This window comes from Empidonax traillii, unplaced genomic scaffold, assembly GCF_003031625.1.
Source record: "Empidonax traillii isolate 1590-97213 ecotype Southwest subspecies unplaced genomic scaffold, ASM303162v1 scaffold351:size1117198, whole genome shotgun sequence".
NCBI lineage: Eukaryota > Metazoa > Chordata > Aves > Passeriformes > Tyrannidae > Empidonax > Empidonax traillii.
This window is the reverse complement of record NW_020955544.1, coordinates 61,805-88,836: the sequence shown is the minus strand read 5'-3', so window position 1 is coordinate 88,836 and position 27,032 is coordinate 61,805. Positions and strand designations below refer to the sequence as shown.

The window sequence follows — 27,032 nt, the reverse complement described above, 5'->3', positions numbered from 1 at the left end:
ACTGACAATACATTTCTAATGTGTTTGTGTATCTTACACATCAAGATGGATGGTCTGAACACCAAATGCAGCAACTGATTCTGGTACTGTACAAGCAACATCAGCAGGCAGTAAGAAATATTATTTTTTTTGAAGGTTTTTCTTTCAATATGAGGGTAGAGAAGACCAAACACTCAACTCTTCCACCCTCCATCCATGGAGCATTAAGTTTCAACAAGGTTACCCTCCTCCATCACCTAAAGTTTCTGCCCATGCCAGGGTAGACAGCAGCCTTCTGGTTAAACGAAAAACAAACATAAGTAAATGTGATGAAGAGTCTCACGCAACTATAAAATATTTCAGGCCCATAATAAACTATATAGAGCAAACTACTAATCACACATGCTTCATGCAAGCATTACCTTCTTATTTCTTTTCCATTTATTTTCAGCATCTCAAGATATCTAGGCTTTTCTAGGGCACACTTGAAAACATGCAGCTACTTATGTCCATTCATATGCATGCAAATATAATCCAACAAAAGCACTCCATGGCCAGATGAGCAATCAGCACTAGGACAAAAGACAAGACTTATTATCAGTCTTTCAAGATTCAGATTCCCTTTGCCTCCCAAATACGCATCTGTTTGCAAGGCAAGGGGTGCTAACCCTTTCAGAATCTATACAATCAAAGCAAGCTTGACTCTTGCCAGGCAGGCAGCAGCCTGGCCTTTTTCCTGTCTCACCAGTCAAATGATCGCAGCGTGAAGGCAACGAAGCAAAGCAAGGTTAGCTCGGTCCATGTACACTACACACAGATTTTTCAAACCACCTTTGTCCAATTTCCACCAGAGATTTGCTGTCCAAATGCCCTGCAATGCTTTGGAACCCTGTGGCACATCCCATGAAGATACTCATGAGCAGTGACGAACTCCAGTCATGCAATATCTGGAATGTATTTTTTTTCTGCACAAAGACAAGAATTAAAACAACTCCTCAGACACATTTGGGTTCGTTGATCATCCTAATGTCCACTTCCAAGTTGTCCTATCGAGAAAACCCATGAGGTTTGTCCTGCAACATAAATGATTCACATGTGCCCTAATAAAAACAGCACTAGCTTAGACAGGGTTATTGTATGGCCTTTGTGCCAAAAATATCCCTCTGCTCTGCCCAGACCAGCCCAGACAGGGCTGCAAGCTGGTGGAGCAGGGAGCTCACTGCAAGGTATTTTAAAACACCAACCTGTAGATGATGATCAAGGCAATCACAGCACTTCCTGACTGGCAAAATGGTGGAGTTTCTACATCCTTGCTCTTTATGACAGAACACAGGGAAAGGCATTAAGGACAGCGCGGCAGCTCCTGTTACTTTACGTGGAAACTGGACAAATATCAGGTTGCTTTGGGTTTGCAGGAAGAAAGTTGTTTGTGGCAATTCAGAGTAATTAAAAACCGCAGCCCAGGGATACAAAGTTTCCATTTTTACAAAAATATATTTGTCGGTAACAACCTGATTACACATAAGATAGTTCCTATACCCGCCACACTGCAAGGGCAGAGCCCTGCTTTTCACCTAATTTCCTTTTGTAGGTCTCCAGAGAGGCAGGAACTGCAAAACAAATAGACCGAAAGTGACAAACTTGCTTTGTCTTGCTCACTTTTTGTGGACCCCAATAAAAACACTCTAAACACATCCAGAGAGTTGCAGGACTAAAATTAATCCAGGGAGACAAATGAACATATTTCTTCTCTTTCATCCTTCCTTATTCATTATTGTCAGGTGCCTGTGTAAGAGAATCATTTCTCAAGTGAAGCTGTAAGAATGTTTGTGACATTGCTACTAGTTGTAGTGCCACAGTAGATTATCATGAGAAATAAGCTTCAGAAGAACACTCTTCTCATGCAAAGATCTGTGGAGTAACAGCCAGGGGAATAAAAAGAAGCAAGAACAAATACAGCTTTTAAACAGCTCTTCCCTGCCCCCAGCACATGCCATGAAGCCAGAGTTGACTCAATGCAGGAAACACCCAGGGCTGACCCAGTACAGCTGCATGTAGTTTTCCAAGCTCAGATTTGTGATCCACAAACTTTATTACCAAGGTAGAGTTCAAAAAATGCAACTTTTGCTTACTTGCTATAAGTCACTCATTGGACTTTTTTCTTTCTCTTAACCTTTCCTGGGCTTGAGCCAATGTTGTTTCTTAATAACTTCGAAATGCAATTTCTTGGCTGAAAATAAGATTACAAAGTACATGGGAAATACAAATGAAAACATATTACAGTGCTGTGAATATTCAAGAATCATTCTTATCTCAGCAGCTTCTCTCTGGGTGTTGGGTGACAGTCAAAGCAGGAGACTGAAGGTCAGATAAGGTCCCTGCTGCTCGAGATAGAGGTCAATGATGCCTGAGCCAGACTTCAGGCAAGCTGGCATCTCCACACCTACAGATTAATTCTTCAACAGTTACAGTTTCACACCTGAGAAACCTACAGCCACCTCAGTTACCTCCAGACCTGCAAGTATTTTGCACTCACAGAAACAAAAATTTCAACAGCACCACTGTACAAGGTTTATGAGTAAAGACATGCTCACCCCAGAACCACTGTGAGCCAACCCAAACGAGAGCACAAATTCAAGGCTGGACTGCCTGGACCAGCTGAGGACATTTTCAGCCTGCACCACCTCCACCCTACCAGCCTTTCTGAGGAACCCCCACAGCTCTGCCATCTGTGCTGCAACACCACAGAGCCTCCCCCCAGGCACGAGAGCCACCCAACGCCCAGAACTGCTGCGTCACCAGCTGGGCTATGAACTTTATTTCTCTGCAGATGCAATCTAGGACTCAGGTGGGAGGTGTTACAGGGTGTAATTTGACTGTTCTGACCAAGTGCAACGAGGTCTGCGAGGCTGCCGGGGGACATGGAAGTGGACACAGAATTGGCTGGAACACCTGGTCTTCTTTTAAAGTTTAAAATTATTATTAGGCTGATAAAAGGAGTTTGAGGGAGAGATGGACAGTTAGTCGAGACCAGAGATGGTAGAGAGAGGTGGAACAGCATTTGGGAGGCATGGTAAGAAGAGAAGGAAGACGGGAGCAAAAAGATTAATTGAACAGAGATGGAATTTGGGTAATCCAAAAAGCCTTTCAAGTATATTAATAAAAAAAAAGTCTTCCATGCTCTGAAATGAAATATCATACACTAAAATATGCTTAATTCTACTTACACATACATGTCAAAAGGAGAAAAAGTACTTCTGCAGATCATCTCAAATGTTAACACACTCTGCACCCTTGTCCCACATTCCCATATTGCCAAGGACTGGGACACCTCGGCCATGTCAGAAGAGCTCTCTTTACATACCGCGTGTGCGTGTACATGTACACAGACAACCAACATGCACTTAAACCAGCCAGGAGAGTTCCACATGTGGCTTCCAAACATGACAAAGGCAGCTTTTGTATTTGGCTGTTGGAAGAAGTTACAGACCCAGGAAACTGCCAAGAGAAGAGTTCCCACTCACTGTCCCGAGGATGCCAATGCACCGACCGGGGCCAACAGCTTCCTTGAGGGCATAGCCCATGCCCACCAGTACGGAGCCTTTCCTGGAAGAGCTTGCTTCCCAACTTCCACCAGACATTGCCTCATCAGGCAGACAGCCAAAACGCCACACTCCCAGTGACTATTTGCCATAGGAATAGCTTTGCTCCCCATTCTTCTGCCCTGCGGCGAGCACTGCAGCGTGGCTGAAGCACCCTCAGATCAGCACTGGGGGCTCAGCCCCTGGATGTCCTGACTTCTCCTCGAAGCAGGAGCAGCAGCACCATGTGAGTTTGTGGAGCTCTGGGCAAGGAATGAATGGGATGTCGTCCATCCACCACCACGCGCAGGTGACCCCGTTGCGGGGCCACCTCATCCCAGGCCCATGGCACCACCACATCTCCATCACCCAGCTCCATGGGACCCGGTGCTTCCAGGAGTCCAGCGGGGAAGAGAAGCTGCTGCTGGTGAGCAGGCACAGGGTTCAGGGCGAGCAGCTGCCCCCAGCACGCCAAAACACCCCCTGGCAGGCACCCCGCGGCCGGGCTGCGCGGCGGGTGCGAACATGTGGATAAACGCACCAGCACGGGGACGCGCCCCCCAAAATACGCGGCTTACATAATTCCCCAGCCAGTCGGCGTTAGGGGAATGTGATTAATCCTCCATGACATGTTCTGAACTTTCCGTTCAGAGAGGCTCTCTGCTCCCGCAGACCTACTGGCGATGGATGTCATTTGACCTGCAGACTTCACTACGAATGAGCATCAGAGCAACACACAGTGACATTGCTCCGCACACCAATTATCTGCCTCCTTCCCCGCTCGGCCCAGAGACAAGTTTGCTAAATGCATAATGAGGATTTTATTTTCCACGGTTGTTTTTTTTTTTTTTTTAACTCGTTTACAGCCAGCTCAAGGATGAAGGGGGGCGCACCCACAAACCCAGCCCCCAGCCCACCTCGCCGGCCCCAGCGCTGTAGGACGCGAGTCGCCAGCCCCGTGTCCGTCCCCAGCCCCCGCGTCCCTGTCGCCAGCCCGGCCCAGCTCCCACCTGTTCCGCGGGGCGCGCACTTTGGGGACAGCCCCCCCGGCACCCCCCACGCCCCGGGACTCACCCACTCGAGCACCCTGAGGAAGGCCAGCGGCTCCTTCACCACGCGGAAAGTGCCCGCGGAGGCGAGCTGCGGGCAGAGAGACAGAGAGAGAGGGAGAGGGGTCAGCACCGCGCCCGCTCCGCGCTCCCCCACCCCGCGCCGCCCGCGGGGCTCCGCGTACCTGGTCCACCGCCTCCATGGCGCCGCAGCCCCGCGGAGCGGAGCCGAGCGGCGCGGAGCCGAGCGGAGCGGAGCCTCCCGCCCGCCAGCCGGGATGCGCGGCGCTGCCCCCGCGCAGGCCGGGCGGAGCAGCCGGGCGGGGCCCGCGCCCCCCGCACCGCCCCGCGGAGCCGCCCCGGCCCCCGCCCGCTGCCCCCGCGGAGACGCCCCGGCCCCCGGCAGCAGCTCCGGCACTTTTTGCCAATATCGGCGTTAATTTTTTTTTTTCATTTTCATTATTATCATTTTTTCTAAAGTACTATTAATTTTTTTTTATACAGCATTGCTTTTTAATTAGTATTATTTTTTTAAATATATATTTTTTTTAAATTGTTATTTCGGGGGGGGGAAGGAGAAGGAAGACGTCGGGCGAAATAATATATTTAAAAAAAAAAAAAAAGAAAACAAACTGCCTCCCCACCACCCGCACGGAAACTATTCCTATTTTAAGGGATGGCACCCACCGCCCCCTGTCCTTCCGTCCCCTCTCGCCCTCCCGGGACGAACTCGCCCGCCGCCCCCGCAGGGCTGCAGCTCTGCGCTCCCAGCCCTCGTTCCCTCCTGCTTTTCGAGCATTTCCTTGACAGCAGAACAGCGTTTTCTGCCTTGCTGTTGTCCTGGCCTCGTTTCCCGGCAGAGCCTTAATAATTCCAGTACATCCTGGGTGGCACAGCCTGGCAGGAGCGGAGGCTCCCTGTGTACATCCACACTCACTGACAACGCTTCCAGCTCCTTGTGACATTAGAACAGTACAGTGAGGATTTTGTGATGGAGCGAGTTCCTGCCCCGGCAAAGGCTCAAGGTACAAATCCATCACCCCATTTAACGCAAAACATCGAATAGATTTAGGCCCCGACTCTGCAAACATTTGCATATTCAACTTAACTGCCACCCTGATAACCAGTTGTACCACCAGAAGGACACCGGTGCTCAAATAGGATTTGGGCTGTAAGTAGGTCAGAGATCTGCCTAAAAAATACCTGAAGCTTTTACGCCCTGTAAGGAAGCAGCCATCTGCAAAAGTTTAATAAGTCAATTAGTTTTGCTCAAACTGAATCTCTATCTAAAAACAAACAAACAAAAAACCAAATAAATGAAACAAACCAAGAAGCTAAATGTATTCTTGGAGTAAACAAGGTGCATCGGGGTGAAGATAAATTTCTGACGTTTTCACTGGAATTTGAGGCAAACAATTTTGTGTCAAAGTCATATATCTGAAACAAACCCACTTGAAGTCTGTGATAGTGGCGGGACTGGGTTCAGATTTTTCTCTAACTTAAATAATTTCTTTTACCCTATCAAACCTGTCTTTGAGACCAGAATTACTATTACATTTATTTTTTCGATCTAAAAGTGTTGTATTTTATACCCTGCTTTCTTTCTGCCCTAAGAGAAGAAAGCAAGCAAGAAAAAAAATGGATAATCTTTCCTTACAAAATGTTACCAAGTATATTTTTATTTATTTATTTAGATAACAACCTCTAGGAAATACAAAACACTTCTCAGCAATTCCAGTAACTGCCTGCTGGTGGCTCAATGCCGTGGGAGGCAGTCTCCTCACAGAAAATGAGGGCAGAGCATCCCTAAGCCTCCAAGCGGCTCAAGCAGGCAGGGACACACAGTTATCCCTCTGACTTTCATCCAGGACTTCTTCCACTGGTGCAGAGATGCAGGGCTAGGTCGCTGCAAGCCACTTGCCTTCAACCCTCGTACCTGAAGAAGAAACTCTCTTGGAAGATCCTGGGTTGGAAGGGACCCACAAGTATCATTGCCTCCAAATTAGTCCAGTCCCCAAGAGCAGCAGGGTAACCATGCTCACTCCTGCAGAGATTTCCAGCTCTGGTATCTGGTATTCCCACCAACAAAACCCTCGGCTGTGGGAAGTTTCATCACTTGCTGTTTACTGTGACTCTCATGTGCTGTTTCCTTTAATAGGCTTCTTTCATAGAGAGACTTACAGCTGTGGATGTATTGAAGCAGTTCAAAAACCTCCTGAGAGATTAAAAAAAAAATGCTGAAACATTTAGTGAAGGCATAACTGATCAGTAGACTGGGGAAGATGTCGAGAATCTTTTTTTCCTTAATTTTATTAGTAGTGGGTTCTGGAAAAAGACATATGCCTCATCTCCATTGACTGCCATGGAGAACTGGAAGTCTAATTCACTAACCCTTTATTAATTACCTCCAATTATAAGCCTGAGATATTAGTAGCACTTTAACTTCAGTTTTCAAAAATTGTCAAAGATAGAAAACCAAAACCAAATACTGCTAAAACCTTCACCACTTCCAGGTTGGGCCTTCTTGCAAACTGGAATGGTTTCCCCATTGTTCTCTAGCTCAGCACACTTGTGGTTTCAGCAGATGCAGGTGCTGGTTTTTTCCCATTCCCTTTCCACCATCCCATTGTGTTTCACTTTGGTGCTCTAAAGTGCTCTGCCATCTCCACCTCAGCTCCTCCTGTGTCTGGAAATCCTTGCAGAACCATGGCAGCAACCTGAGTTTATAGTCAGTGTTCAGTGCCTCTTCTCACCGTTATTAACTCTTCCAGATGGCTATTAGCATTTGCTCTTTGATATGGCAGAGAGTGTCTCTGGCTTTCCCAGCTGCTCTCTTTAGACACCATCCCATTCAGCTCAGAAGTAAGAGCATCTCCCTCCCAGTTCTTGAGCCTCTTAGTGCAAACCTTGCTCTGAAAATGATGTTAAAACTCCACACATTTCTGATGCCCCATAATAAAACACACTCTGCAATGTATGTTCAGATTAGCAGAGATAATACATTTGCAATTACTGTCAATGCAGCAAGAAGCTGTACCCCAAGATGCTACATTATATTCACTCTTCTCACACCTGGATGACTGGGTTTGATACACATGAATCACAAAAAGCCATAGAGGTGCAGTTGCAAGTATCTGTGATAAATGAAAAATAGCCTGGAGAGACCCACAGTGTTTCATAGGGACATAACCTCACAGTGAGTGTACTCCCTAAAGGCAGGAGTTTCCCACTGTTTCCTTTCCTTAGAGAAGGTCCAGCAGTGCTGTAGAAGAAGCAGCAATGCCAGTCCTACATCACTGCTGGGGGCCAAAGTCCTCCACAGCTTTAGTGGAAATTCTAATTTCAGGATTAGCATTTTGTCCAACAACAAGCAGTGATTTCTTTCCTGTTTCTAGGAAGCACATGCCCTGATTTTTCATTTGGGTAGATGGTGGGAAGTTTTCCTGGTCAATGGCAAGTATAAGAACTGCATCTTTTAGATGTTGTGCATCAGTAGAAAAAGCCTCAATATGTACCAACCTCTCAATTTTACCTCGGCAAGGTTTTCTCCCAGGGCTCTACCAAAAGACATGTTCAACTTCTCTTGGCCTGTCTAAACCTATGGTAAATAATTTCCTACAGTCTCCTCCAAGCACCAGGCCAAAAGTCAGGCTTTTGCTCCACACCTGTGGACTGCAGACACATTGGATCAGTGCAAGCAGCGGATCAGTGCAAGGTGTCAGCACCTCTCCTGAGCACGTGGCTCTGGGTCAAATTGCCCCTGTGGGAATGCAGAAATAGTCACTGCAAGACAGGGACACTAATTTCAGGGATGGTAGAGATGCTGCCCCTGTCCATGGCTGGAGCAGCCAGAGCTGTGCCAACTTTGAGGGGTTCTACAGGACAGTGGGGATTTGTTTTTCCTTGGACATCTTTGATTGAAATCTTACTTCCATCTGCTAATGGGGAAATGGTGAGGATTGACCTCCTGTTCTGCCAGGCTGGGTATTAAATGTGACCCAGGTGTATCCACACAGGTGTGTGCACACTCACCTACAGAGGGTAAATAGTTCAAAATGCCTCTCTCCTTGTGTGTGGCAAAGCATGAAGCCTATGACCTGTAGGTCATCCAGGCTGCAGCAGCAAGGACCAGATGGTGGGGTCACCCAGTTTGAAGAGAGTTTGAGGCAACTGGTGATAGCACCAGTGCAATTTTTTTGTGAGCAGTTGGGTGTGGAAATGAGGTCTCGCACACGCGCTAGCAGGACCATATGGCGCTTAGCACACCAGATTTCCCAGCTCCAGCCAGGCCTCAGTCTCACACTCTACCTGTCACTCTTCTCGAGATCCACACTGTTGAGGGTCAATTCATCCTCTCGGGGTCACCATCAAACTTGCCTGCAATACATTATCCCCGGAAAGGGAGAGCTTGGTGCCATCTCTTGGATCTTTCTGTTGCTTTTAAACCTCCCAGTCATTTTGGTTAGGTTACAATATTTTCACCTGGGGCTGTATTCTGCACCAGGGAGCTTTTTACCTTTTCCCTGAAACAGGAGAGTTCACTTCACCATCCCAAAGCCAATTGCCAGTTATTTCATCACTTGACTTCATTTGTTTGGCGTATTCACTATAAAATTTAATAACAGAAGAGCAACAAAATAGGAGGCCTTGGGATAGCCAAGAATTGCTTTCCATGTGTGACCAGGAATGACATATATTGAACCATGGGAGAGACCAGTCTCTGTCCCTGAAGTCTCAGCCAGCTTCTGTATCACATTTTCCAACACCCACAAACTTCCCCCCTCATTCTGTTTTCAAGTTCTAGGTCTGCATCTCTACCTATAAATAAACCTTAATGAGCCTAATTTCCAAAGGAATCTCATTTCCCAGTTTTCCCTGGGTGCAGATGATAGGGCCAAGCATGGACATCAATACCCCCCCACTGTATGTTAAGGTCAGTAACTGAAATGCCACTGAAATGCAGAATATTCCATCCTTGGAAGCTGAATAAAGTCTGCATACAAGCGTGTGCTTGTTTCAGAGCAAAATAGCTTGCAAAAAAATGCACATCTCAATGTGTTGCCAGACAAACAACAGAAAGTCTTCAGGATTCAAATCAGTATAGCAATGAGGCCATTGCTCATTATTAAGCTAAAGGTACAAAAGTATTTTTGAAAGGAGCTTTGTTGAATCAGCATTTGTTTTTCTAGCAACATGCACAATTTCTTTAAGCAGGGTTATTTTCAGAGTATGGTATGAAAATAATTATGGAGCACTTTCTAAAGGTTCAGTGATTAAGGCAAGAGCAGCCAGCTGTTTGGCTGCACAGCTGATGTTGACCAAAAGTATCATGTCTACAAGTCAAACTGTCTTAATAAGATTTCTCGATCTCACAGAAGACTCGCAATTATTTCTCTTTTGATCTCTAAGAATAGCTGCAGAAATAGTCTCTGGTGTTTCTCTTTGGATTTCAGTTATGTGCCTGTGAAATGAAATTAGAAATCGTATTATTGAAAGTTAAGTTTCTTCTAGTCCAAAAGGTTTGCCTGACTTGTCTGCAACCTTTGTTCCATGTACAAAGAGCGATCCTGATTTGATTTTAAAAATTAATCAGTCATTTTCCTTTTCCTTCCTAATCCTTCACTGCCATCCAGGCTTGTCATTTTTGATCCTAGCTTCCAGAGCACATTGTCTGGCTTTAATCAAAGGCATTCTGTAATTAGGTTCCAGCTAATTTAGCTTAGACTATTTAAAAGCAAAAAAATAACCTCACTTCCTGGTAAAACCCAGCTAAGTTTCAAGGGAGCTGAACAGGGATAGCTTCATTTCATAAACATATTGCTGGTAACAAAATCCTTCCCTTAAAATCATTGGCATATAGTTTGTCTTGGGCATTTTGAGGGTGATTTTGTACACAGGAGCACAAAGAGCACAAACAAGTGTGAGAAGCACCGCTGCAGTCATATTCTGTCTCTCTCCAAAAACCTGGGTCTGGAGCTCTAGAAGGGACACTGTCAGGGCTGGGATCCTTCAAATCCGACCTACTTTTCCATTTCATCCTTTACCAAAGCAAATGTTTAAATGCTAGATTTTTTTTTTTTTTCCTTAAAGGAAGAGGGGAAAATGTCAGTGCATTGGCTCCAAGGAACAGCTGCAGAAGTCTGAGCTGCTTTGGGATAACCACAGAGGAAGGGACTTGTACCACACCCTGCATGGAGATGATGCCCTCAGGTGTCCCAGACCCATGAGGGACACATCCATACTGTGCCCTGGCCCAGTGCCCTCTTAGGGCACCAAAGCAACAACCAAACCCTAACCCCGCCTTGCTGCTTTTTTGCAAGAGAAAAATCTCTTTCCAGGGCAAGGTATTAGAGGGTCAGGGCTAGCCAGCAGTGGGAAGGACCCATCTTGACAGCTCCAGGACTGAATGAGAAATACCACAAACCCAAACTTCGCACCTCAATGCTGGTATAAAGCACATGCACACCGCTTACATGCTTAGGAAGGGATGAGGCAGGCATACTGCATCCACTTCTCTGTATCCCAGAAGGTATCTCTCCTGTCCTTTCCTTGCTAGGGGAGCATTTATTTCCCTCTCTCAGTCTGGATTAAAGCTTTGACAGCACAGTAGGTGCCAATCTCCCCAAACGCGAAGTGGAAAAAACAAATTCACCCGAATCCCCAAATTCACACCAGCACAGCCCTGCAAGCTGGAAAGCATAAGACAGCTAATAAAAATGGAAAGGGCACAAAACATCCCAAACTTCCACTCCCTCCAGGGGATATGCATTGAACTCCATGTGCACCCACAGCCTGGAGCTGTAGGAGCTGGTGCCCCATCACTTCGGAGAGCAACAACTGCTCCTTCTCCTTAAAACTGCTACTTGCTGGTTTGAGCTCTCGCACAAACCACGTGAGAAAAAAAAAATCAGTCTCTTCTCCAGCCAGACAAAATTCAAGCTCACGTCATCCTTTCCTGAGGGTGCCCCAAGCACAGGGCTGCAGATGAGGCCAGGCTGAGAGGCAAAGCATCATCTGGTGTGCAGCCCAGGCAAGGTCACAGCAGCAAGGGGGGGATGCTCCAAATCAGATCAAAATACTCAGCAAGGTTCACTGGTGGAAGCCTGGGCATGCAAAGCATTAAAGACAGTGACCCACTTGGGTGTTCTTGTAAAAGATACCTAATTAGTACTTGATGGGTGGATAGAAAAGTTTTAAGCACAGCACCAGTTCCTGTCATCTGCAACCAGATTTCAAGAAACTTTTAGGAAATGAGCAGTTCCCTACATCCTGCTTTTGGGCATCAGAAACACAAAATGAACTAGACAAGTGTAAATTATGGGAAAGCAAGAATCTACAGCTCTCAAAACAACTGCCTATAACATCCCTGAACATCAGCCCCCACTCTTGCTCTCCTTGAAGGCAATTCACACATTATCTTTGCTTTCCTCATGCTGACTACAGTTTTCCCAACTGCTTTCTCAGGCTTTGGGGTTGAGCAAGAAATAGTGCTGTAAATCTTCATGTTTTAATAAGGTATTTTCTGGATCTAATTGGAAATTTTGCTAACAGTATGAATAGTTTGCCAGCATGTGCTGAAGTCAGATTATCAGTAGCACCTCAAAACAGGAGATTTACTAATGTCATAAAGTGAACTTTTCATAACAATAGATAATTTAAAAAGTCAACCAGAGACTTACCTTTTCAAAACAATTAATATAACAACCTTTTCTCATGCTAAACATTATCTGAATTTCCTTCAAATCTGCAATCTGTCTAAAGCTGTTCCAACAGTCTTGCTGGTTGCTGACATACTATTTATAGCACTGTTGAGAACACTGAAATCCATTCCCTCCTCCTAGGATTGTGTGTTTTTAAATTTGTGTTCCATCAAATTGGAACTAGGAAGAAAAATAATTGTTTTTGAGGTTTGTGGAATAATTTAAAAAAAAAAAAAAAGGGCACTTTTTGCTGCCCATTTCAACAGCCTGTTGAGCTTGTTTTCCTTGCAGTGCTTTGCCTTGCAGGGCTCTCAGAGGAAGAGAGAGCTGCAGCTCCCCCAGCACAGAACCAGCTCTCCCCAGTCCGAGATGGGCTGCACTGAAATCCAAGACCCCACCAAGGATTTCACAGAAGCTTCGCAGGTGACTACAAAGGTGGAGCAGAGACTGAACTCTCACCACTGGTCAAACCCTGGCCAGGATCTCCTCTGCCCCAGGAACAGTGTGAAAGGGGAAATCCCCTCCTCCCAATTTGTTTCTGAGGGAGTCTAGTTAATACTCCTGAAGTCATTATTTAAGGGCTGTAAAACACAGAGAGCCGGCCAGTGTATTATTTCTACTTACCAACCAACACCCAGTTTTCATGAGGATAAATTAGCCTTCACATCTGATTAGAAACACCCTTTCAGGGTTGTCCAAACACCACCCGTCAGTCCTTGATGCTGCAGAGAAGGTGACTATTTTTTGTTTTGAAGAACTTAAAGCCCATTCCTTTACTGGAAGGAGAAACACCAGGAGACCCTGCAGGACAAAGGACAGGCAGGGACCACTAACAAATAACCCATGGTGAAAGGGTGTTACCAAACAGAAGAAGCAGCATGAAAACTGAAGTGGAAAAATGGGAATGGAAATATAATAAAAAGTAATTAAAACCCCCAGAGATGTAAGCAAAGCAGGAATTAAAAAGAAAGCAGGTACAACCCATCACAAAAATCCAAAATAGCTGCAGTTGAGCAGAAGGGAGAAAAGGCTTTACTGGAGTGAGAGGTTATATTGAGTTTGCTCCTCCCAGAGGCTTTGTTAAGTTAATCAGCAAGGGGTGGGAAAGGCCAGGGGGGCTACTGGCTGGTTTTTTTAGGTAAATGAGAGTGGTAGTTAGGGCTTTGCATTAGGCAGCAGTGGCTTATGGACAGAGCTATTCCAAAGTCTGGGGAGATCTACTGAGCATTTCCTGGTTTAGTCATCTTTATAGCTATGTGCCTCCTAAGATAATTAATTTTCTTTTCTTACTGAAGGTCATTTTTCTTAGAAATGTCAAAAATCTTGATTTTGAGACCTCAAAAAATATTAGCAGAAGGGAATTCTACAGCATCTTCTTTCTTTCTGTTCTCCCTCTTGTATGTTATCACCTCTTGTCTCTTTTCCTCAAACTTTGGCTTTTGGCTACATTTCCTGCTGCAGTTTTCAGAAACATTTGAAGTCCTTCAAGGACAACTCTTCAGGTGCAGAAGGAGCTGGGGGCTATGCAAGGTCTCACAGAATCAGTTTGGGAAATGGAAAACAAAGGCTTGAGTCTGTGAAATAACCTATCTGGGTGAAACGATAAGCTCAGGCTGTCTGAGAGCATTTGCTAGGTCTAAGGAAGAATGGGAGGCTGGAGAAGGAAACAAAAAAGATCTTTTCCCCCAGGCTGTTGTCAGCAAAAGGCAGTGTAGTGACATTGTGCCACTTTTCTCCAAATCTGCCCTGGCAGAAGCAACTTCTAGAGCAGCCTGATCTTTATGAAGGCCATATGGTTTATTTCAATGACCTATGTATACCAGACCTTCCCAGAGAGGCTGGAGATCTGTAGAGGACCTCTGTGTGTGCATATGCATATAATCACAGAAGGATTTGGGTTGGAAGAGGCCTTAAAGCACATCTAGTTCCACACCCATGCCATGGACAGGGACACCTTCTACTAGCCCAGGTTGCTCAAAGCCCCATCTAGCCTGGCCTGGAACACTTCCAGGGATGGGAAAGTGTGCATAAATACCCACCCACATATACTTATATACATACCTTAGTGGGTGACAGTCCAAGAACTTAAAAGGAACAGTGACTTCAGTGGAAATGTCTCCCCATGGTAGTAGTGTAAGCTGTGACCAAAGGACTAAATCCAGCTGTTCTCTTCTTAAGGAGAGAGTTCAGCAAGTGTGAATAGAAGTGCTGAGTCTGACTATTTATGTGTCAGATAACAGCTGTGAGCCAGTGGTGTGATATGGCTGTGAAAAGGTTCAAGTCTCAAGCTCAGTGTCTCTGGCCAGGAAAAGCAATTCCCACATACCTGCTGGTCCCTGGTCCAAGAGGATGGAAAGCAGCCCTCGGCTGGTAAGCATCCTTGCACCTCCCTGGGTGGGTACCACTGTCAATACAGGAAAAAAATGGGCAAATCTAGGCTTCAATGGGCAATTTTTGGTACTTCCAGATGGGGAGTTTACCACGTGCGTCTTCTCTGTTCCTTTTCTCCTGACTCTGGTAGCTGTGACTGTGATGTGAGAGCAACCTTTGTGAAACAGTGGTTGTGGGGTGAGAGTTCTGTGCTGGAGCTTTGTTTCAAACCTGCAACCAAGTCTGGCTGAATCAGTTCCTGACAATGGGGTGCCCTGGGAGGTGTTAAGATCCTCTAAGGAAATGTCTGTTTCATGGTTTCTCTCCGAGGCTGGATCTGACAGTGCTGGTAGTGTTTAGACTGAAAGCTCAATTGTGTTTTGACAACAGCTTTTCCTGGTGTGATGGAGAGGAGCATATCCCAAAATCTGTTTTGTTTTGCCCAGGCTCGTGTCTCAGCAGTATTTAATATTCTGGGTTTGGATGCTCTATAAATAAAGTAAAAAGCTTGAGTCTCCCTGAGACACTCTCTTTCCTCTCCTCCTTGTTTTAACACAGGCTTCCTGGAAATCTGAAATCCAAATATGTGCCTGAGAAAACCAGAATGTAGCATCCAGCATGCTCTGCTCCCCAGTCCTGCTGCTGCCCTGAGGGAGACCAGGGGCTCAGATTAGGGACAGGCAGTGACTGATGTGACCAGGCTCTTTTTGTCTTTGATGGATGGATGAAACACTACATGAAATGAAGAAAAATAAGATTAAAACCTGAGGAATTTGTTAAAACAATTAATTTTTGATCCTAAAATATTAAGGAGATTTTAAGCAGGGTGGATGAGTATATGTGTGTGTACAAGTGCCTGATCCAGTCCTCTTGTGCTGAAGGAAAGGATTTAAGAAAATCCATCAGGGACAGGTAATAGATTGAAGGAGCAAAGGCAGGACTTCTCCAGCTGAAGGGCTGATATCCTCCACAATTTTTACTCACTGTTTGAGTATTTGATCCCTCAGGCCGAGGACCAGCTACATTTCAGAAGTAGAGATCATTGTAATTGCTGTGAAAAGGTTAATATTAAGTGCCTTATTGTGACTTATTGATTTAAAAGCAAGGCCATATCTACAGCGGCATATTAAACACACTATCAATTTAAATAATTGGATTAATTTAAAAATATCAGGTCAGGTGATTAAAATGCTTTTCAAAAAAATATTGCATAACACATTCCTTTCCTTTGATGTGAAAACAGGGAGATAGCTCACTTTGTCTTACAGTAAAATCTCTATTACCACAAACAACCATGTCACTAAATGAAGAATGCAATTAAGCCATTGAATGAACGAAAATAGAACAACATTCTTTGTGTTTTTAAAGGGTATTTTCCTTTATGTATAACCCTTTCCAGTAGAGAAAATTATGTGCACATAACAACAGGAGCAGAATAGATTCTTAGGAAGGTTTTCACAGCTCTCAAGCAGGACATCTAGCGCAAAATCTGCTCCATGTGAATATGAGCGCTGCAGGATTTGGGGTGGCTTAGTTGCCTTTCATCTAATTCTTTTACAGCAACTCTGTTGTGAGGAAACCCACGATCACTTTTGTTTTGTAAAAGCAAGACATTTAGGTCATGAGGGAAAGCGTAAATTGACGGCTATCGATAAGCGATAAACATTTCAGCAATATGTGTTAGAGATCATGAGTTCTTTGATTTTAATGTGTTGCTTCTCTGATATTTGAGCTTTTTTTCCTATCTTTCATAATTTAGATGAAGTATAGTTCCAATTCACAAAACAACAGATCATTCTCAATCCTCATTTGTACAAAAGTCTTTTTACACCTTTTCGGTGAAGCAAAAAGGGCCTAAAAATAAGATTCATTTGCTGGCATGAGTGAGTGAGAATCAGACCCTTACTTAAAATGTATCAAAAAGAAAAACCTGCCTGTATTCCATGGTGACAGGATAATTTTTGCCCGTAATGGCCTGATTATACGCATATTTACATGTTAATCTGAGCTTGCAAGAAAAAAAGTTCAAAGTGAAAATCAGGGAAGCCTAAATATTTTATAAATATTAATATTTTTGTTTGTTTGTTTTATTGTGCAATTTGCCACAGAGGACATTTTTAGCCAAACTTCCCCTGTGTTGCCATCATAATTCCTTGACATGTCTGGCTGCACGTACCAGTTACCATCTCCATTCCTCCGCTGCGGGGACAGAGCCCGAGGGCAGCAGGGGGCTTTTCTCCACTTCTGGTTTTGAAATTCTTACTGGGTTTGGGATAGTAAAGAGCAAGTGAAAAAGCCAGTGTCCAGATACTGATGAAAGCATTGGGGTGAGGAAGCTGTCACCTAAAGGCTTTAAGTCAGTGATATGAGCTCCAGAAAGCAGGATTTTGAAACAGTGAAAGCTGGTGGGTAACTTGCAACCCCTCCTGCTGCCCATTCCCAACACAAATTGCTGCTGCAAGGGTGGGATGTGTGTCAAGAAGCAGGGGCAAGCCAAATTTTTGCCTGGGAATCGTTCATTTAATCAAGAGAAATTCCTTTCCTGCCTGCATCCACTCCAGTGTAGTGTAAGGCACTGAAGCCATCCAGCAGTAGCCGGTGTCTCATAGGCTGTCCCGGGGGCCACTGGCCTGGGGGATGCCACAGCACCCACCCGGGGCTGCTCCGTCCTTCGGGGCCGGCAGCCTCGAGCAGCTGCAGCTGGTCTCATTCTGATCCCACACGGAGCTAAATCTGGAACAAGTCCTCTGAGATCAGTGGTGCTTCCCTCGCATAAAGCCACTGTTCGGAAGGCAGATTATCCCAGACCAGATGTCACTTTCTGCAGGCGCTGCAGTTCCTGCACGGTGTGGGTATGACTGTCTGCACCTTTCACAGCTCCTACTGGGTTCTTGCCCTTACCTTCAGCATGAGGATCCGGGAGGGCTGGCTATCACTTCTCGTTTGTCTACCTTATTTTTTCAGGAGCTGAGTTTCATTGTATACATAAGCGCAGGCCTGGCACCTTAAAACATGTGTTGCTAAAATAAAGCTCAGAGTCTTCACAGTCAAACTTAGGATAGAAAGGGATCAATAGTTTTTACAGTCTTAGGAGTGCAATATTTCGTTTCATCAAAATAGAGCCTGAAGTTGTTTCTCAAGCCACAACAACTCAAGTAAAATCCCTAAGTATTGTGAGGCTTGTGATTAAATCATTTGGTCTGTCAGCACCGGAGCGTGCAGAACAGCCCTTTTTAATCTCTCAGCCAAAGACAATTGTTGTTTTTCATCTCCCATCCCTAGTGCTGGTGCTGGCCACAGACAAAAATATTTTATCCTATTGAACAGACCCTTCAACAGCACCAAAACCATCCTGAGTTGCTGGGTGCCTTCCAGGAGCATCTCTCTGCCTCTCCCAGAGAATGTGAGCAAATGAGCCTCATGCTGCCCAAAACTGCTATCTGAGCGATTCATCTTTTCTTCCTGAATAAAGGAAAACCTTGCCTGGCTCTGTATGAGCATATGATTTCCAAAGCTGGCTGTGTTTAACTTGGAGCAAAGCAGAGATGGGGTTTATTGCTTGTATTGGAGAGTAATTTACAGACTTGGTCATGTGTTGGGAGCTGTAGGAATGGAGAACAAAAATGCATTTTATTTTTTGAAAGCTTTGCCAAGAACACCAAGTCCATATTGGATGTTTAGCAGATTTGACATTTGATTTTCTTCAGTTACATTTGCCATAGGTAATTATGTCATTGCTGAGGGAGAAGACACACTTCTGTAAGAACTTCTGTTCAGACCAGAACACACTCACTCATGCAGGAGGACTTGAATTTCCACAGAAAAACCCCTTCCTAAACATCTGTGCAGTCAGACCCTGTCACACACATTATAGTGAGGGAAGCAAAAGAGAGAAGGTAATCCAAACACGACTAGATAGCATCAAGATTTAGAGACTGCAAGTCATTTGCACACAATTGGTCCCACTCTGATCAGCAGCAGAGCATCTGGACCTCAGTTTTTCGGAGGCTTTGAAGAGCAAAGCACCTGTATGTCAGATAACTTCCTTTTGCTTTGGTTTCAGATGTAGAAAGACAGGGATAGCAAGTGGCTAAAGAGTACATCATTTTTCATTGTATAGACTCCCTAATCACACTATGCATGTGCTTTCTCTAACACATTTTATAGCTATGGCATGATAAGCTCTCTTTAGAGCTATTTTATGCAGTCAGACTAGTTTGGGGGAGAAAGAAATTGAGAAAACAGCAGAGAGTTCTCTGCTGTACAGCTGGAGTTTAGGGCTGTGGAGAGATGACAGAGGTCTGTCTAAGCAATGATTTTTCCCTGAAAGTTCACACTTCTTGTGCCACCTGAGAGAGGCAGTTTTTTCCCGTGTTCCTCCAATGCCTGCCAGTGTATAACCTCACAGGGAAAGGAGCAGGAACATCAGACATTCTCCTTAGGCATATGTGGTGTTTCACAGCAGGAGTATAATGCCTAGCCATAATATTTTTCTATAACACAGCATGTAAGTCAAAATTCCCAGTGCTTTCAATTACTGGATATCTGAGAGAGGAAACTGCTGCTGATAGGATTAACAGTGGTGGAGGGTAAGTGGCACACAGTGACCCGTGGGGACCTCGGAGCAGTTCCAGGTGCTGATTTCTGCACGGGAGCAGGGCTGTGCAGTGAGGGCTGAGTGTCTGAAGTCCTACTCATCCCACCAGGGTGATCTGGGCAGTTGTAGCTGCTGATTTTGGGAAGGATGGAGCATTGCATGGAGCAGGAGTGTGAGAGTAAGCCCAGAAACTATTGCTGGTGGCAATAGGAGTCCCATGAATTTCCTGGGGGCAGGGCTGGGTCTCTGATTCCATGCACATTTCAAGCCAGACGCTGCATCTTCAAGCTGCCACTGAAGGAGACAACCTACGATGTCCCTTGTGCTTATAGATACAGCAGCATGAAATCTTATGTGATGTGATAATATGCTGCTGGTTCTGGGAGCTGTAGCAGGTCTCCCTGCGTGACTGAGCCGCTCAGTTGCGCAGCGTGAATGTCAGGTTGTGGCAGTCATGGCACTCCTTTGGAATGATTCCTTACGTCATGGCATGCAACTACGAAAAACAACCCCATTATCACTCATTCAAGATAAATGGTGTGATTATAGTGATCCCATATAACACACAAGAGCCATCAAAAGGCAGAGCACAAGAGGGCTCACGCAGTTCAGGATTGGCTTGGTTTGGATGGGAGTTACCTGTGTGGTTTGTGCTTCCCAGTGCACAAGGCATGGTTTCAAGCACAGAGAAAAAAAGAGTTCTTTAGATGGACTGATGCCTTTGTACTCTGGATTTAAGAATGAGGAATGATAGTGAAAGTGTATATACCCTGAGACATCAAAAGGAAAAGCAGCATTGATGCTCACTTGAGGCAGGAGGGACAGAGAGCTTTGACCACCACCCCCCTCTGTTTGAAGTTGCTGAGCCCCAGGGTATGGTTTGGGTATTTGGGTTTTCCTTTCATTCCAGATTTGTATGATACCTGGTGAATGAGTTTCCAAGGCGGTGCAACAAGGGCTCTGAGATGCAGCAGCTTGGAGAGGAGGCAGAAAGGAGGAAAGCTGCAGCCCACCAACTTCATCTTTCTCCGTGTGTAACCACCAGAGGAAAAGTCAGCAGAGGTAAAAAGCCTCTGTAACTCTAAGCCCCTCATCTTCAGTCAAAACACAATCCAAAGAGTTCTTTATTATAGTCAAAAAGAATCAAAAATTATATCAGAGTGTTGTAAGAAATAAAGAAAAAAAACGTATGGATGACCCACAGTCAATGATTGGCATCCAACTGATAATGTCACCTGTTACAGAATTTTTAACAGTCACCACCAAATAAAATAACACAAGTACGCGAGTGAAAAATGCCTTTTGAAAATCAATCATCTGGGAGGATGCCCAGAACTGGCAGCTGAGGGGCAGGGGAGCTGCCATGCGTCAGCATCTTCTTCCTAAAACTGCCTCCTGCCAAGGCGCTGCTGGCTGTCCTTAGGTAGTTGGATGCCTTAGGGGTTTAACTGTAATTACTGGTCTACAATCTGTGTTCAGGAAAGCTGTGATTATAAGAAGTCTGTAAAGTTTTCTATTTTCTCAGTCCTGTGTTAGGCTGTAGCAGGTAGTTCAGGCTGTTCATTTACAGGCATTCCCAGGCTGCTCTTCAACACTCCTTTTGCACCTCTTTCTTCCATTTTCCTCTTACAAAATGAAAACTTTTCATGGGTAACAGTCTGAAGTTCATCACAGGATAACCTGAGCTTGTAACTTCAGAGCAGAGGAGTTTAATAAATGGGACACTTCTTGTTGCAACTCTGTGGGTAGAAATATCCTCTCAGAAGCAAAATCTGTATTCCCTCTCAACAATATTCAGCAATCAAGAGTTTGACTAGCTCTTAGTGCTTCCAAAATGGATGGCATAATTAAATGATTTAAAGCCTGCTGTAATCAGGAATGCACAGTCAATGAATATTCAAGCTGTTCTCATTGTTAGGGGTGATAAAGAAACATCTTCTCTTTAGGTGGGTTATTTTTTTATTGTCTGAAGAGTCATCCAGAAGATGGTGCCACAGTTCTGCCTATGAAATGAATGCCAGCCCAGAAGAGAGTCCTTGCATGGAAAATAATATTTCATAGAAATTTAATAGCAAACTTATTTTCAAGGGCAGTTTAGAGCTCCAACCCTGACATTTAGTCTGTGTTAAGGCTCTTATTGAAAACTAGGGCAACGTATCTTCATCGCTTTTGCTCTATGTCACTCCAGGCAAGGTCAGCCAGCACAGCAAGGAGGAAAAACCCATCCCATTTCCCCATTCCCTTCTGAAAAAGAGGCAAATCTTTGGGTATTTGTTAAACTGCTCATTCTGGATAGCAGCTAGACATCAAAAATGATAAATCAGTTCAGAATAAGCCTTGCTCTGGATTCTTTATGAGGCTTCTGTAGCAATGGGAAGTGCAGCATAAAGAGAGTCTGTAGCTATTTCTGTTGGTTAAGGAAGGACAGCATTTCTAAGGCTCTGTGTCACTGAAGAAAATGATGATGTCAAGCCTGTAGATCCTTGTAATCAGATTAAATAATCTGATTTCCATTTTCACAAAGCTTTGCACTAATACAGAAGGAAAAAATGAAAACTGGGATTGGTATGAAGCAAGATCTTTGCTCCTACCAAAGGCAGGCATTTAATTTTTTCTTCCATTACAATTTTCTGTTGTCTGAGGTCTCTTCTCTGTAGCTCAAGCAATTTGTCATCTGATTAGTCTGATGAAGCATAGAGAAGTCATTTGAACTGTAAATTTTCTGCAGGCAAAATAAAATGCAAACAAGAAGAGCTTCCTGTGCCTGCCAAAGTGATGATACTCAGAATACAAATAAGAAAAAGCCATGCTGACAGCATAAGCTATTTTTATATCCTGTCATTGGCTCCCGGGCATGGCAGTTTGAACAGGACCGCATCTGTATTCCCAAACCCAAATAAACCATGTAGTCTTAAGTGAAGTTCGTGTCTTACAGAATAGCTGTTTAATCACAGTGAAAGGATACATTGCAGGAAGGATGAATCATGATGTTGATTCACACTCAAGCTGTACGTTTACTGTTTGCATCAACCCGGACAGAACAGCTACAGAGAGGAGGGTTTCCTGCCACTGACATGAGTCGTGCAGTGCTGTGCGGGAGGAGCCAGCAGGGACTTCTGTGCTGGCAGCAGGAACGGACGACACTTCACATCACAGTTCAGTCCTAGCATTTTTTAGAAGCCTACATCGAGACCTGGCTTGTTGTGGTGGTTGGGCACAGCCACATAGGCATGTTCAGGATGTGTGCCCTCTGCCACCCTGCCGTGGTGACGCTCCAGCCTCCCCAGGATAGCTGGGTTCATCACCTAAGGGTTACCTCCAGGGCAAAAGCTCGCTGTGGGACAGCCCTCACTCGGATGACGGGGATGGAGAGGGATGCTTGGCTGGGAACGTCCTTTCCCACAGCCTTAGCATCTCTCAGCCTCACCCTCACGTGGCTCCTCTCTGAAAAGCAGCTGTGGCCTCATTCCCTTATATAAAACCTAAGGCATTTAGAAAACACAAACACTTTCTCAGCACTCTTATGCTGCTGAATTATTGTACAGAACTGTGTCATGTACTCATTACCTGCCAGGATGCACTTAACAACTCTGGCTGATTGCAATAACATTTTGCTCTTACACAGTTTGTCATTGCTGGACCTCAAAGCCTTTTGGGAGGGCAGTGGCATTAGCAACAGGCAGGGTTTCCCACAGCAAGTGGAGCTGAAAGGAGCACTAATAGGACTGTAGCTAACAAATGGACCGTGCAGTGACACAGAGGCCTTGATCCTGCAAGTTCTTCCAAAATAATCCTCTGGAAAATGTTAGTGGAGCAATAGGAGACTTTTGTAATGTCAAGGAACTACTGCTTATGAATTTCTGGAAAGTAATCTTACTTTCTCTAGATAATCATCAAAGGGGGACTTCTGCCAAGCCAGGGATTGTTTTACTATCCAGGCACTATTCATTCACCACACTGCAATATTAATTAAGTAATTCTCACCTCCTGAATTAGAAAATTACTCTGATCTCTACAACAAATTACTTTGTAAAGCATAAACTTTACCTTGGTTTGCACAGACATTCCCGCAGCACTTTGCACTTCAGGGAACCATTCTCTGCCTCAGCAGAGCTCTGGGCAGCTTCCTTCTGAGGTTGAATTTGGCAGCCAACCACCCTGTAGGAGTTAAACTGGGGGGTAACAACCAAGCCTGCCATCAAACTTATGAGTTCTTCTCTTGATCAGGAATAGTGGCCAAGGGCTTTGCTTCTCCCCTCGCCATCCCCAGCATTTGCTTGGCTGACTGCTCAGCAGCTGCTTGGGCCATGTGGTTCTCTGGCAACTGCGGGATGCTCCCACACTTGAGCGGCACCACCGGCCACGTCGTCGCGAAGGGATGATTGATGATCTGATCAGAGCCACGACTGTGTTCCCACCCACACTCGCTGCCAGTCCCTTTCAAGAGCGAGGCGCCTCGCTGCCGTGCTCTGCTTTTGATGAGTGAGTACAGCAAAACACACAGTGGGACAAACCCATCAGGCTTTATACAGCTTTGGACAGGCCTGACTAGGACTGTATCCTGACTTTGCCTCTGAGCAGCGGAAGATTGTTCAGGGGTGCTTCCAGTGTGTTCCAAATCCAGGAGCTCTCTGGCAAACTGCCTCCCACACTGGATGCTCAGGGTGAATATCAGCCTGTATACAAAACACTATAAAAAGCCTTGCCTGATGAGGAGATGTGTCCTGGGTGAGTGACCCAAACCTGGGGCCTCTCCAATGTCCGTGCTCTTCCAGGCCCCAGAAACCTTGTCGAAAGAAGAGGAGGTGGGTGGTTCCCATGCACCCTTCCGTTTTGAGAAAATGGGGTTTTTTGGTAGGAAAGAAGTTAATAAATAGATTTTTTTCTTAATTATTTTATTTTAACTTTTTATCAGCCATTTCTCTGCAGGAGGAGGTGAGATTGGGAGTTAGGCAGATCCTTGCTGGTGCTGGGGACTGGAAGATCCTGTGTTAGGAAATGTCAGTGTTGTGGTGACTTAGGCAGCAGTGCAGTGAGGGCTTGTGGGAGAGCTCTAGACCATAAATCCACTTGCTGAATCCACCTTAGTCAGATTTGAAAGAAAGGAGGAGGAAAAATAATACCCAGATTATTAACATTGACTTTTGCCTTTTTCATTAGGACTTCACCCTGCAGGAGAAAAAAAAAAACGAAGGCAAAGCTAATGTCATGGATAAAATTGAAGCCCAAACCTGATTTTCATGCTCTATTTATTACAGCAGATCAGAGGTTTTGTGTGAGATCCTTGGAAATGTAAAGAACAGTGAGTTTGTTAGAGCAAAGCAGCAGTTGCATATTTTCTCCTGCCTCAACACAAAACTCAGCTGTTTTCTCAGCCTGAACCGGGTCCTTGTTCAAAAAGTGACATTAGGAATTAAGTTCCTTGATTCTGGCTGGGAATCTGACCCCAAATGCTTTACACAAGCGCAGTCAGCTGTGGCTGGGTTGAGGAGGAGCTGCTTTCCCCTGTGCTGGAGGGAGGGTGCATCTCCCTGGGTGCTGCAAGAAGCATTGCCTCTTGCTCAGGTGGTGCTGGTGCCAGCGCCACACTCTCCAGCAGTGAGGACATTGGGGGACATCCTGGATCATCTGGAGCTGCCCTGACTGGTTGGGCATGCCAAGAACATCAGGCACCTTCCAGAGCCAGTGCAGGAGCTGCTTGTGGGCACTTTGCGGGCAGGCGTTGTGGCAGTGGAAGAGGGAGGCACTTGGTCCCAGCACCCTCTGAGCACCTTCCCTCTTCACCCAAATGCACCCAAAAATAGGGGCCTTGCTTCATCCCTCCGGGCAAGTGCTTTCCCCGGTGATGCTACTGTTTTTTGGCTGCTATTTCAGATGTGTGGTAACTTACTGGTGCAGCGGTTTGGAGTGCACATCCGCTCATTTTCTCTTTCTGGGATCCAGCTGGGTGCCTTGGGGGCGTTAGAAATCCTCTAACATGAAATTAAACCGAAAATCCCAGCTCCCAGTGAGAGGGCTGTGTTTCTAGCCCAAGCTTTGTCTTTCAGGGAAAATGGCCTCACTTAGCAAGTTATCTGTGAGAGCGTGTAGGCTGTGTGCCAGGAACGCTATCAGCCTGCTATGGGCTGTGTGCTGAATTACTCACTATTCAGTGACCTTTCAGCAGATTATTGGAATTATATTGAATTGCAATGGAGGATGCTGGAGTCTCTGTTTCTTTCAGGCCTGTCCTCTGCCCTCTGATATATTTCTGAGCTGCCAGCGCAAGCTATTGAATCCAAGGCAGTGGGAACAGTTCTAGTTGGGTGGCTGACATGATGTCTTTCCACGTGTGTGATCCATCAGAAAAGTTGTGCTCTGAATCCAAAAGCAGCAAGACTGTCATGATCAGTGTCCAACAAAAGCAAGACTTTTGGGTTTTGGTAGCAGAGGTGCATGTTTTTCTTGTGAGATACCTCATGCTGAGGTAGGTGCAAATGAGCTGATCTTTTCTTTAGGGATCTGCATTCATTTGCAAGAAGAAATAGGGTTTAGATTGATATTTCCTTAAATGAACATAACAGAAGGTGAGGAGGAGAGAAAATAATTAACAGATGCAATCACAGAATTGCTTTCAAAGCTCTTCACAGGTACTAGAGAAGGAAAGTACCTGAGTGATGGGAAGAGTTTGAGTGTGCTGATGGTAATGAAAAATGGCCTCAGTTTGGTTGAATTTGAACTGGAGATCTCTAGCTGGAGATGGACCTGCTTTTACAGCTGCACAGAGCCATTCTAGCAATGCCAAGAGCCATTTCATTGTTGATGGATCAGCATATGGATGAGGGAACAGGGCTTGTGAGCCACAGCAAGGGCTGCTGGAAACTTCTGCCTGTGCAAGAGTCTTGCAGACTTTCTCATGGTTTTCTATCTAATGAAGATTTCTTGGGTGTACTTGAAACAGAGCTGAGCTGAGATGCAGAGACTTGTTAACAGCAGAGCCTGTTCTCTGATCTACCCTCTCTGTGTGGGCAGCAGTAGAAACCAGGACATCAAGCACCTCAGCTTTGTGTCAATTCATTACAAGCCCCAGGATTCGTAACCCTGGACAACACTTCTGTGCCAGTAACAGCATCATTTTAGGCCCATTTACTACTGCGACAATGTTCAAGTGCTGAAATACGCACTGGAGGCTTCTAAACCTGTATTTCTTGTGGTGGGTAATACATCTAATAATCCCAAACTCATTTTGTAACAGGAAAACTGTGTTTGCAAGGTTGCACTTGTGTCCCTGCCTGGGTTGTGCTGGGATGAGGGTCAGCGAAAGGGGCAGCCTCGACTGGAGCTAAAACCAACCACGCTGCCTTTCACCAAAACTGTATTATTTGTAAACCCCCTCTGCAGGACATAGGGTAGTTGTACACTCATATATGTGAGTACAGATACATACTGTAACCTTAGCTACGTTTCTAAGCACTACACTAAGTTATTGCACATATGTTACACTAGAACCTCAAAAACCTGACAACACTTCCAGTGAAGAACAGCTATTATAAATAGTGGTACTTGGGAAAAAAAAACAAATTAGTACATCTATTAGTTGAATTTACTATTGCAAAGCAAGTGAGCATTCCTGGGCTTCCCGCTCAGCAAGCGTAACCATTTTAATCGGGGATGATACAAATGGCCAGCACCCTTTTCACTTGGCAAAGAGCATAATTCTGACTAGGGCAGGGCAGTAGGAAAACATGTAAATATTTAATCTTAAGGTACAAGCAAT

At 45.2% G+C, this 27,032-nt stretch overlaps 1 protein-coding gene across 1 annotated transcript in view; it reads right to left on the bottom strand.

Annotated features, from left to right (window-relative positions):
* Positions 1-4,904, bottom strand: part of SYNPR (synaptoporin) — a 102,535-nt gene extending 97,631 nt beyond the window's left edge. Inside the window, exons 1-2 of the mRNA XM_027892424.1 lie at positions 4,795-4,904; positions 4,635-4,700 (exon numbers count right to left, since the gene is read on the bottom strand). Of these exons, the coding sequence (XP_027748225.1) occupies positions 4,635-4,700; positions 4,795-4,812 (84 nt within the window). The 5' untranslated portion in view covers positions 4,813-4,904. The remainder of the gene's footprint in view (positions 1-4,634; positions 4,701-4,794) is intronic.
* Positions 4,905-27,032: the final 22,128 nt, after the last annotated feature.